This window comes from Euprymna scolopes, chromosome 33 (genome assembly GCF_053919585.1).
Source record: "Euprymna scolopes isolate OS-2025 chromosome 33, ASM5391958v1, whole genome shotgun sequence".
NCBI lineage: Eukaryota > Metazoa > Mollusca > Cephalopoda > Sepiida > Sepiolidae > Euprymna > Euprymna scolopes.
In genome coordinates this window covers 13926056-13939858 of record NC_136514.1, presented here as the reverse complement: position 1 = coordinate 13939858, position 13803 = coordinate 13926056, and the positions used below count along the sequence as shown (strand labels likewise).

The window sequence follows — 13803 nt, the reverse complement described above, 5'->3', positions numbered from 1 at the left end:
CGGGTCCAAGCTGTGGTGTCCTGAAGACCTACCAGGCCAGACCCTGGAAGTTCCAGAGCCATTATTGCCATTCACGCACATATCTGCATCAGTCCTCATTGAATGTTCGTTTGCCGTTTTAGGGTACAGCCAGCTTTTTTGTTATCGAGATACAAACTGACTGCAAAGTGTGTATTCCATTGCATATCAAGTAATGACTGTGCTTAAAGCTTTTTATAGTGAGGAAAGACTTTACACTGAGACAATCCCACTCTCTAAACAACTGCCACATTGAACCAAAAAGAAGAGCAAGTCAACATCATTGGAAGCAGCAGTTGCCACAGGTTTTATATCAGGGTTTTCCTTCTCCTATGGAGCCCTCTCCACCCACCATGCCATTTAATCCATGACTGAGACTTAGGTTGCTGGGCACCAGAGCATACTCAACATGTCAGTGGGTCATGTATGCTGCAGCTGACAGGACCTAAACTTTGGTCTGGAGGTTTCTTTCAGGGTTACCTCACCCTTAGCCTTTGGTTAAAAGAACCTTGGCCCACAAAGCAGTGGAGGTCCAGTTATACATCGCAGGACACTCGCAGTTCATCAGAGCCCCGTCTGCGTGGCAGTGGTCATGATGTGTACATGACGTTGATTTGTCTGGGAGAAGCACAGTATGAGGCAGACATTCTAACATACATACATACATACATACATTTAAACAGACAGGTGAGATTTATATTTCAATGGTTTTCTCATCGCTCACAAGCAATAACCCACGAGTGAATGGGTGCATAAGTACACATTTTTTTGAAATGTACTCCATTACAGATATGCATATGTAAATGCATATGAAATGACATCATCCGTGAGGAAAAAAATGACTATAAAAAAAGTGAAAGAGAGACGTGGAGTATGGAGAATAGATAACGTTCGTGATCTCATGAGAGATGTGGAGAATATTCTATATCACGTGGGTGACGTCACAGCTGTACCAATGAGGAAATAAATGTTGTTACAAAGAACAAGAGAGTTGGAGTTATCTCCTATTATTTGTCTTGGTCACTTTTGCGATTGCAACTGAACGTGTGTTGGTCCATGGACAACATAAGATTTGTTGAAATGCACAAGCACGCGTTTTTGGAGCACACAGGTATGCGCTTATGTACGTCCTTCATTGAATGTTTTTATTGCTTATTGACTTGTTATAAATTAAAGAAATTAACATCAACGTTAATCTCATGTAGCCAACGCCACATTCCAACATTTCAAAATACAACCGCTGAGAGACATCGTGTGGATCTTTACAGACTTTTCTTTCTCCAACTTTACAACATGGCAAGAAAGAAAAAAAAAAGGAAAAAAAACCCCAATATACTGAGGATGGAGTTTGACTCCAAAAAATATTTAAATTAAAAATTTCAAGCAAGTAAAATATTTGTTTATTTTCCTATTATTGCGGGGTGATTTGGCTTTCAAGCACACTTGATGTATATTGTATTTTAAAGAAATTAAATTTTTTCTTCCTCTCTCTCTCTTTTTTTCAGAGATTTAATAATTTCTTTGACAAAAGTTATGAACGATACGGGTGCCGATTTTACCAACAGTTTTCGCTGCCTGAGTAAACTCTCATGTTGCGGATGCTCAGGCCAAACCTTGGATGAAATTCTGGACTATTTGTTATCAAACTGTTGCTCTGTCGAGTTACTCAAAACCGATGCCAAGCCGCGGATAAGTCAAAGGTAAAATACAAAAATGCCAATCGAAATATTCTTGTTGAAATGTTTATTTCACTTTTCTGTGCTTAATTTTGGGAAACATTTTTTTGGGTCAGCAGGATGAATGGAGAGCGAAACATTTCTCAAGGAAATTTGTGCCCAATTATCTTTGCACGTGAATCTGTGTATGTATTCTTGGTGTATGTGTATATATTTGATTGTATATTACTGGCATTTATTAAATACCAGCTGGGGATGTGGTGGGGGGAATTGCCCGGTCATAAAAAAAAAACAAGACTTTGGTGCTATTCATAAGCGAAACCAAAAGCAAAATTTTGTAAGCAAAAAAAAGACAAAAAAAAATGCCGTGTGCTGGGCTCAAACTTGCGTAACTTAAGCTGGTAGGCAAAAGCGTTATTGATGGAACCACAATGGCACGTTATCATGTTGCAAATTTAGCTTTTAAAAACAGAAGAACATAATGACGGCGGAAATGTATGTTTCGTCAAACTGTTGATTCCATTTCGGAACTGATCCCCCCCCCCCCCCCACACACACACACTTTTTCTTTGGGACTAACAGCGACCGCCTTTCTCCTTCATCATCAATTTTTTTTTTTTTTTTTTTTGCTGCTTTCATTTTTTGACTATTTTGTTTGTTTGTTTATAAAAAAAAATAAATAAAACCCCACCAAAAAAATTTATAAACTATATTTCTGCCTCCAGCCTCCTCATTCTTACGTGTTGAATTTTTGCCTCATATTTTTCTTTGCATGCTTCACTGTTAAACGTTTTAATTGGAGATTCGGTAAAATTTGATAGACAATTAAATTTGCTTACACTCGACTGGATTTAGGCGATAAGCTTGATAGGGAACCAGCCGAGTAGCCATCTTTGGGGGTAAAGTCCCTCACCCTTCTCTAAGTCTGATTTGCGCAGAACGATGTCATAATGGAGATATCATATCGTACATGTATGTGAGTGCATATAACCTATACATACACACACACACACACACACACACACATAGTTAATCTATAAATATAAATTTTGTCCAGAGAAATACAATTAATCTTGAATTTAATGATTTTTTTCAATTTTTTCCAGAGAAATACAAATTGTGATCAGCATTGCACAATCACACCCGGAACTTCTTGATCAGCTTGGACCTGGCGTCAGGAAAGTGTTTAACGAACTACAAAGGTTGGAAAAAGCACAACAGTTGGCTGTAAGTAAATCAGTGACTTGAGGCACAACTTTTTCATTGTGGCTGATTAAAGTGATGAGTTTATTGACCTCTTCACTAGGCGAGGTTAGACACAATGTCAGGTGTGTTTTTTAAAAGCCAATGCACTAAGATTATAATTCTCATTTCGGCCTGCAAAAAATGCCTGCGCAGTCTCATTAGCATTTCCTGGTAGAGATGCATAAGATCATTAGCAATAAACTAACCTCTTTTCAAATGAAGAAGGTAAAGCCTGGGAGGTTTGGACCTCCTAGAACTTAACAGAACCATACTTCAGTCTGACTGCAACAAAGCGACTATCGAACTGATTGTCAAAGACGTATTCCTGACTGGTACAAACACCTAAAATCCAGTTGTGCGAGGTAAGTATGCCAATTAAAAAGATTGAGAAAAAGATAGATTTGGCCTAGTGCATTCTGGCCTGCAATAAATGCCTGAGCAGTCTCATTGGCATTTTCTGGTAGAGGTGCTTAAGATGATTAACAAGAAATTAGCTTTTTCTCAAAGAGAAGTTAAAACCTGGGAGGTCAGACCTCCTAGAACTGAACTAGGATTATATACCTCATCCCAACAATACCTCATCCCAATAGCAACAAAATCTAACCCTTATCCTCGAGTGACCCTCGGGCTTTGATAAGTGATGAACCTTATGTAAAAAAAAACAACAAAAGACAAAACAAAATCAATACTGTTGGGCTGATTGTGAAGGACGTATCTCTGACTGGTATAAACACCTAAAATCCAGTTGTGCTAGGTAAGTATGCCAATTAAAAAGATTGAGAAAAAGATAGATTTGTGCTAGAGCAATATTTCCAAATCTTTTTAGCCAACGATAACCCCCCCGCCCCCATTTCCACTGCAAGAAACTTTTTGCAACTTTGAAATTCTTCATTCTTTGTCAATTACAGCCGACTCAAAGGATCTAGCCAGGGCTTCCACCATGACCTTAACCCTTTATGACCTGGTTGGACTAGATCTATAATATTTTTGGAGCCTTAAACCTATTTTATTTTTAGTTGCAAAATCACTATTTATTACTATATAATATACACATATACACAGATGAGACATTGCGAGCTCATCTCTGCTTTATCGTTATTTTCATAGCAAGTGGGTGTTTGAACTCGAATCTATGGTCCCCTTTCGCCAAACTTTCACAAAAAGCATTCATCTAGCTGAAACCACTATTATTAGAACTGCACGCCTGTGGAACGCTCTTCTGTATCTCTGCTTTCCAGCTAACTACGATATAGTCGCCTTCAAGTCCAACGTAAACAAATTCTTGATGAGCTGCCCCCTTAAGTAATCCCCTTTACCAAATTTCCACTACTAACCATTGCTATGATATTGTCCCATTGACTACTGTGCATTCATTAACTTTTATCCTCAAATGGCCTCCAGGCCTTGATAAGTAGTAACATCCTTGTAAAAAAAAAAAAAAAAAATTACATATATATATTTTTATTATTGTTGTTATTATTGTTTACTTATTGCTGGATATATTATCAACTGTAAAAGTGATAATCTCTTAAGGTTGGAGGTTCACTTACCAGAAAGCTCATATTTCTTAATTTGTACAACATGGTCAGTTTACTCATTAATCCTTTATGACATGGTTAAACTAATTCATTCAGTTGTAAATAAATGAACATAACGACATAAATAAAGTAGAAGTTGATTCAAACACGCCTTGTACATATTAGTTCAGTACCTGGGTAGATGTCAGATACCTCCAGATTGCAACTGTCCATAGCTTGCATTCAGTATGCCGCCATCTAAAATTAACAATAAATATTATTTTAATCATCTACATCATAATTCAAGGCATAAAGAGTTAATGGCATCCTTCAAGGTAGGGCTGAATACCAGTTTGATCCTGCCAATCAGCTTGTCTTAGGTGTTTAAGCCGGTACGAGTGGTGTCTTTCTCAACAGCACCCGGCACATAATAGTCCCTGAGGTTGCAGTCAGTTGAGGGGCAGGGCAGATGTTGGGACTGATAATTCCTGGAAGTCTCAGATGGCCACTTAAGGGTTTTCTTAGTGGTGTGACATGGAGCTGAGTCCTGCTTGACAACGGTAGACAATAACTCAATGTAACTGAATTATGTCTGAGTCTCTTTGTTACGTTGTACACGTTTGCGCACATGTTAACATGTAGATACCCGGGACCCAACACGTAGCATAGTACCCTACAAGAAACATAGGATAAGTAATAACTTGACTCCTTTTTTTTTTTTTTGGTCCGCCAACAAAGGAGGGATTGGACCTAGTAATTCACTCCCATTCATTTGTTCACACTTTTCTCCATAACCACGCCTTGGATTAAAAAAAAAAAATTTTGCACAAATGTTAGTCATGGTGAAAGTAATTTTTTGCCAGTGCATATTTTCTAGGAAACCCCTCGGAGGCATTATAGGGGTAAAATTGCTCCCCAAATCATTCATCCCTTCATTTGTCATTTTACTTTTCTCAATAACCGCACTTTGGATTTTAAAAAAATTTTGTACAAATTTTAATCATTTATTTTTATTTTTTTTCACTCATGTTCATCCCTTACAAAGCATATCGTCACTTGGACGTAAGGGGCTACTATTTGGGGCCATGTCTAGGAAAGATTAAAAAGATATTTGCTTATGTTACCTTTAAACTTCTGCATATCAGTACAGCCAGGGAAGGAGGCAGTAGGAAGGGAATTCCAAAGTCTAGCTGTTTGAGGGAAGAAACTATTAGAATAGAAAGCTTTCTGGCATTTAGGGACATCAACAGTGAAGGGGTGAGATCTTATTGCTAAGCAGGTTTGTCACGGATATGTACATTGAGGGGGTACAAGTGAAACAAGTTCATCAGAACACATTCCATTAAAATATCTGTAAAACAGGCACAGTGACGCAACATTGCAGTGATGGGACAGGGGCTTGAGCTTAGTTGACAAAGTGGGACCGATTAGGTTGACAACTCTTTTTTGGACTTTATCTAAGTGGGAGAGACTAGTGGTAGGTGCACCAGCCCAGATGTGGCAACAATACTCCATGCATGGGCAAATGGTGGCCTTGCAGAGGTACAAGATAATCTCAGGTGTGAGTAGTTTCTAGCTCGATAGAAGGAACCCACCTTTTTTGCAGCAGCTTTGCAATGTCCTCTATGTATTTGTCCCAGTTCATATTGTCCGCAAATGTTAGGCTGAGGAGTTTGAAGGTAGAATTCTCAGGTCGGGTGTTATTTATTATTTGTTATAGTCATGATGAAAGTAAATTTTTCACTCGTGGAGGGAGACTCCACATACTCAGCTTGTTTTTTTTTTTTAACAATGATATTTATTTCCAGGTACTTTCCCACATAAAACTTGATCATGTTACTTCTTTCTGACCTCTCCTCTCGAATGTCTCTCTCTCTTTTTTATAGTCTTTTTCTTTTTCCTTACCGTGACGTCATTTCGCACGCGACTCCATATTTGCATACAGCTGCCATATGCGTGTCCACGCTCTGTTATACATTTTTGAAAGATGTGAGACGATATAACGTAGCCTTTGCTGGAAACACACTTAAAGACCATAGTCTGAGGCAACTTGGTCATCATCACGAAAAGACTGTTGTATTCCTGCTGATCATGACTGGATTATTTCTTTTCATGGAAAAATTTCTCTAACTGGAATCATGCTGCCATATTTTTTGCTTTGAACTACATTTTTCTATTTCGAGAATGACTTTCTTTTTTTTTTTTAACTCATGTTCACATCTCACAAAAGCATATTACCACTTGGACGTAAGGGGCTACTATTAGAGGCCATGTCTAGGAAAGATTAACAAGATATTCGTTTATGTTACATTTAAACTTCTGCATATCAGTACAGCCAAGGAAGCAGACAGCAGGAAGAGAATTCCAAATTAGCTATTCTACAGTCAAGATGTTCAATTTGAGATTAGATTAGAGTAAAAACTAGTTACACTCTGACTGAAGTTTGAACTCCCAACGTCGCTCTCTCTCTCTGAGCAGCAAGCTAATTCACTAACCTTTGCGGCAGGCACAAATGTTTGCTTTGTTTAAATCATACATATCTTCTTTTTTTTTCATTTTTGCTTCAAAAGTAAGTCAGAGGCGAGGGAGAAGTTACTCTTTTCCTTCACCCTCCTTGCTCCATCCAATGACCACTCTTTCCTTCTCTTTACCCTTACTAAACGCTGTACTCCTCCTTCTTCATGGTTTTCTGTTATCTCCTATTATTTATAGTGAATTGGGAGCCATGAAATGGAAAGGTTGAAATCCTGTTCAAGTATAGTGTAATAATTCTAGAATGTATTCATATGCAAGTGAGTCCTAATTTGTTTTTTTTGTCAGAATGTCACGAAAGAAGAGAAATATCAGAGCGATAAGTCCGCCTGGAAAAAGTGGCTCACAGAATATGTGGAATTGGTCGAGGCCGATGCTGCTGCTGCTGCTGATAGAGACATAGAAATGTACTGGACACAGCGAATAGAAACTATGAACAGTAATAATCCGAGGTGAGCCATTAGTATTTCTTTTTTTTTATTTTCAGAGATCTTGAATAAACTATGCTGGTATTAGGGTGCTTATGCAGTTTAGCAACGATATTAAAAAAAAAAAAAAAAAAAAAAAAGGAGATAAAGAAAAATCTCTAATATATGTGCCCATTATGGAATAAAGGTCTCATAAAAAAAATTGCTTGCTTTGATCAAGTATATATTTTTTTTTTTTTTTTTTACATAGGAAAATCAGATTTTAGTGAGACTCAATGCAATGCAGCCATCTTGGCAATTTCAGCTATGAAGATGGAGGCACCATGTGAGATAAATCCATCCAATTCTTGAAGATTGCCAAAATATGATGAGATTATTTTCACAGTTTTTAATAATTTTAGGTGTTCCTTTATTCTTTCTGTTTATTTTTCTTTCAAAAAATCGTTTCAAAATTTTTTAATAAAATTATTAGAACTTCATGTGTGTTTCGGAAAACTTCAAGAATTAAATCGAGTTATCTACCCTAGCGCCCTTATCTTCGTAGCTGAAACTCCATGGAATAAGGAAAATTTTAAAAAGTTTTCTACTTGTATTCTTTGTCGAATGATGAATTTATTGTAAATTTTAATTTACAGAATTTAAATTCAATTTCTCATATCTCGATCTTGAATATTGAGCTTTTTCATTTGGTTAGGATTGTCGTATAAATATTTATACTTGCTTTAATTTGAATTTATATGTATGTCTGATGATACATCTTATTAAATTCCTCATCTTGGTTGTTATAGTCACAACGTTTCGGCCGTTTTGCCCTCCAGCCTTCATCAGGTGTTTTGTATCGAACTGGGGAACCGTTTGTTAGGAGTCTTGAAACCAACCCTTTATTATTATTATTACGGGGGTACCGTGTTCGGACTCCAGCTAGGCTCTGTGACATAGTTGCTGATTCTCTGTTTTGAATGTTACTTTTCACTGCCTTTGTTCAGGATTGAACTCAGCACCTTTGGGTAACTGTAAACTTTGATACAGCGTCTAGGACCACTCGGTCATCTCAAAAATACAGACAATTACCAAAACAAATAACGACGAATTTAAAACAATTTTTTAGCAAATTTTTTTTTAACCTTTTAAAGCTAAAAAGAATTGATTTAGAAAGTGACATTTTATTCAATGGAAATTCAAAACACAATTGTTTTGCTTATTTTTTTCTGAATAATGTTTTATATAAATTATAAAGGAACAGATGCCAATTCATTTGCACATTTAAAATTTTTAAAAAGAATTTATAATAAAAGAAACTGACAGTCTCTTCTTAACATGACTTTTTTAAAAATTATAAAATAAAATAGCCAATTTGAAATCGTAAACAAACAGCCATTTTTTAAAAAAAACTTTTGGAGAAGAAATGGTTTTAATGACTTTTAACTGATAAAGAGCGACTATAAAGGGAGGTAATACATTTCTCATTAATTAATGTATGCGATGATGATGTTTTTTTTGTTTTTTTGTGACACTGGACATACGGACAAGTAAATTAATATTTAGATATACAACAATAGAAAATAAAAAAGTGAAAAAGAATAAGAGAAAAATGGGAAAAGAGAAATACAATTAAATAAATGAAAGGGAATGGCTAGAATGGATTAATATTTGAAAAAGAAAAAGAGAAGAAAGAAAAAAGAAAATGGAAACAAAGTTAGAATCAAAGTAAACTTTAAAATAAAAAGCTGTTAGTCATAGGTGACTTATTTATAAGAAATTTTAAGCATATTAGAGAAATAAGAAAAAGTTTAAATTCTAAAATAAAATTATTCTTACAAATTTGAATTTGAAGATTTTTTTTTTGTTATTTAAAATTAACAATCTTGCATTTTGTTTTATTGTCAAGTAAATTTCTATTTATAATTTGATTTTCTACAAACTACTGGATTCAGATCTGGGATTATTCACAAAAATATTTACGGATTTCTGATTTGTGAGTTATTTAATCAATCAATTCATAGTTTCTGGATTTTGACATTTGAATTCATGTACTTTATTGCTCAACTTTCTGCTATTTTTAACCCATTTCTTCCAATATTGTTTTTCTACCTAAATTTGAAACATTTGAAACTTTTCTAACAAAGAACATTTTTTTTTAGCAGATAGTGGGAATTGCTTTATTAATGATTTTGAAAGTTTCAAATCTGTAGACCTAAAATTGACAGAGTAGTTTGGTAGAGACCGTCTTTACACACACACACACACACACACACACACACACACACACACGCAAACGTCACTTATATATATACAGATAGATATAAAAAGTCCTTTTTCAAAGCAACGAGTCCTCTCTCCCAAAGGCAACAAAAGGCAATTATTTAATAAACTGTGGTTTCCATTATCTTTTTGCAAATTATCAGTTATTTATGAAATTTGAAAAATATGAAATGTACTCAAAAAGGTGGTAAAAAGTTTACATATTTTGAATCCCAAAAAGAATCAAATTTGACTATTTGAACCTTTTAGGTTCATATACTTCACTGTTCAACTCCTAACTATTTGCAAACTAGCTGGAAGCCCGGTGTTGCCCGGTCGTACAATATGCTTAAACATGATATTTTAATTTATGCAGATTGTATATGCATTATTATAGAATCAATCCTTTATTGATTATCATATATTACTAGGAATAATTTACCCTGTGGACTAATTTGTAAAAAAAAAAAAAAAATGATGATAATGTTGTTCATCAAATTTTGTCTGTGTTTGTTTACAATATATGTCAGCTGATATTTCGGCTTGACAATGAATGCCCTGGAAAAGTCACTTCTGATTAATGTTTAGTTTTAAAATATGCAAACGGCGAAATGATTTACAGCAATTTAAAAATTTTTTATTACCGTAAATTGAACTCGTTTAAAATAAAATGACGAAGTACACCGAGGCTTGAACTGGGGATCATTCGATCTGTAGTTGAATGCTCTACCACTAAGCGATTATATTAAATCTGTTTTTTTTAAGAAGAAATAATTTGCTGAAATTATATTATCTCTCTTGTCTGGTGTAATGTAAAATATTCCCCTGTAAAAGTTATTCTTTTTTATCTGTTTTTTTAGAGAGAAAAGCTATTTTTAAGATTGGATTGTTTTGATTTTCAATACTTATTGAATGAATTTCTGTAGAAAACATATCTAAGAACACTGCCAGACATAAATTCATGTTGAAATTTGTAAAAGATAGGCTCAGCCGTTTCAGAACCTATGAGGAAGGAATTCCCTCGCACACACACACACACACACACTTTTATATAAGAGTGGAGATCATTTCTTCCAACATTATTTTTCCATCCCACTTTGAAACTTGTGAAACATTCATCAAAAATTTGAATATTGCAATCATGAAAAAATTTGAATATTGCAGTCATGAAAAAATGTGAATATTGCAATCGTGAAAAAATTTGAATATTGCAATCGTGAAAAAATTTGAATATTGCAGTCATGAAAAAATTTGAATATTGCAGTCATGAAAAAATTTGAATATTGCAATCATGAAAAAATTTGAATATTGCAGTCATGAAAAAATTTGAATATTGCAATCATGAAAAAATTTGAATATTGCAATCATGAAAAAATTTGAATATTGCAATCGTGAAAAAATTTGAATATTGCAGTCATGAAAAAATTTGAATATTGCAGTCATGAAAAAATTTGAATATTGCAATCATGAAAAAATGTGAATATTGCAATCATGAAAAACTTTGAATATTGCAATCATGAAAAACTTTGAATATTGCAATCATGAAAAAATTTGAATATTGCAGTCATGAAAAAATTTGAATATTGCAGTCATGGAAAAATTTGAATATTGCAATCATGAAAAAATTTGAATATTGCAGTCATGAAAAAATGTGAATATTGCAGTCATGAAAAAATTTGAATATTGCAATCATAAAGTATTCTCACATCCAGATTGCATTTTTGAAATTCACCAGCTGTGAAAATCAAGCTTTAGTTGCGTTTATTTGAATTCCTGCTGTAGCTGTTCATTTGAATGTGAAATCATAAAAATTGGTCAGGCATCTCATATAATGTATAGCAATAACATAATGAATTTTCAAGAGTCTATGACAATTTTAAATGTCTGTACAAAAGTCTGGAAATTTATTGAAGGCACCTATAAAGAAATCTACATTTACTCTGCTGGCCCCAGTTTTATTTACTACATACCCTACTTACTCAATGACTACCCGGGAATGTATTTACTTGCAATTTGCTTTGCCATTTTTTTTAATCTATACTTGTTTTTTCTCTCTTCAAATACAGTTACATCCTCTTTTTTTTTAAATAGCTACATTTTGAAAATAATTCACATCAGGACAAAGTATTTTCTGGAAGGACCTAAGTTGAATTACAATTTTATTTTCCTTAATAATATATTGCAATGATTCTTAAGAAAACCTGATTGATTTTTGTAGGAAGAAAGCGATCAATGACAAACGATAAAATATGTTAGAAGATCATGCAGTCATTTATGTTTAATATATCTGCAATACAGCATTGTGTGCTTATTTTATTAGGTTTATATTACGGAATTACATTGCTGAAAATGCCATCAAAGCTGCTGAGAATGGCGACTATTCCGAGGTACGACGTGTATATGAACTTCTGCAGGACCCTTACTCCGAACAACTGGATATTTCTTTCACTGAACAAGCCACAGTACAGTGGGATTCATCATCTCAAAATTCAGAGGCTGGTATGTAATTTTGAAAAATGTCTAATTGAATTTTTTTTTTGTTACTTCAATTTACCCCAAACATAGGACTGTCATTAAAACTTAAGAGACTATTGTGAATTATGGGCCAGGGAATCCTAAGTAGGGAATTGTGTAATTTGATGTGTTTATTAGTCATTTTAAGTTGAGGATCCAGATGTTAAATATATCTTCCTTCTTCCTACAATAGAAAATACCAATACATTCCCCATTAATAGAATAGAAGATTAACAGAATATAACTCACATACATTGCCATAATAATCCTTCTTTGCTTTTTTTTTTTTTTTTACAGATATGAGTTGTTTTCTTTCCTTTTTGTTTTACTTCTATTCACAAGACACATTGCTACTGAGAAAAAAAAATTCTATGAATTAGGGGCCAGGTTTATAGGGGCATCCTAATAAATAGGGAATTGTTCGGTAAGATGTTTACTCACATTACATTTAAAATTCGGCATATTGAGAAACAGGTTGCAGGGAGGGAATTCCAGAAGAAAGCAGTTCAAGAAAAGAACGTATTAGAGTAGAAAGTCTTCTGGCATCTGGGAATCTCTACAGTGAAGGCGTGTGATTTTTTTTTTTTTTTTGTTGTTTGTCGAGCTGGTTGGCGTACTTATATTGAGAGGGCACAAGTTTATCAGAACACATTACTTTTAATCACTTTTAAAACCACCACTATTCAGGCCACAAAATAAGGTCTGGAGTGTCGAATATATCTTTTTATCCAGCACAGATGTGGCAACAAGACTCCATACATAGGTGAATGCTGGCTTTATATGATATTGACAGGTATGAAAAGTTTTCTAGCCTGATAAAAGAAGCCTACTTTCTTTGCAGTATATAAAAGCCATCTGGTCCTTTTACTTAAAACTTTAAAACTAGGGTTAACCATCAAACCTATAAGACTTCACTTTTTTTAATATGTATCTTTCGCTTGCCCTCTTTTTCTCACCATCTTTTTATATCTCTCTCCTTTGTCACGATGAGGGAAGTTTATAATTTAGTTGGAATTTGAACTCCATTCGTGTCAGTTGTAAAAAGTTAGGATCCAATCTTGGTTGGCAATTGTCAAAAAAGTTGAAGCTGAGATATTGTATGCAATGGTTACAAAAAATTGAAATTGAGAAGTTGGAACTTGGACTCCATTTAAATTTGATCGCGGTTGGCGATGGTTGTGAGAGTTCAAATTGGGACCTAGAAAGCAATGAATCATGTGTCAGCTCAACTCTCGAGTTCTTAAAAATGCTCCTTCCTAAATGTTAAAATGAAAAAATATATTTTTTCTAAAAACGTGTTGTTCGTTCATTTCTACAATGACTACAAGCGTTCAATTTCAGCACTAAAAGTCCGAGCCCAGATAATTAATTCTCAGGGGAGAATTAATGACAATGAAAACCCTGCCATTAATGATGCCGAGAACTCGAACAGGAGACATAGAAGATAATATATTAGCTCCTTAATCTAAAGGATATGTACCTATTTTCTATTATTTATTCCTCTGGCATGGACAAATGAAACCACTCTCCCTGGCAAGCGATAGTAATGTGATACTATCAGCCCTCCCCAAGCGCCAGTGTTGGGATGTGGAGGAGAAAGAGAAAAAGAAGTATGACAAAAAGGGGAAATGG

General features: G+C 34.5%; 1 protein-coding gene across 1 annotated transcript in view; it reads left to right on the top strand.

Annotated features, from left to right (window-relative positions):
- Positions 1-13803, top strand: part of LOC145258147 (protein adenylyltransferase SelO, mitochondrial-like) — a 47616-nt gene that overhangs the window by 30832 nt on the left and 2981 nt on the right. Inside the window, exons 9-12 of the mRNA XM_080115936.1 lie at positions 1524-1718; positions 2801-2921; positions 7277-7440; positions 11978-12156. Of these exons, the coding sequence (XP_079972062.1) occupies positions 1524-1718; positions 2801-2921; positions 7277-7440; positions 11978-12156 (659 nt within the window). The remainder of the gene's footprint in view (positions 1-1523; positions 1719-2800; positions 2922-7276; positions 7441-11977; positions 12157-13803) is intronic.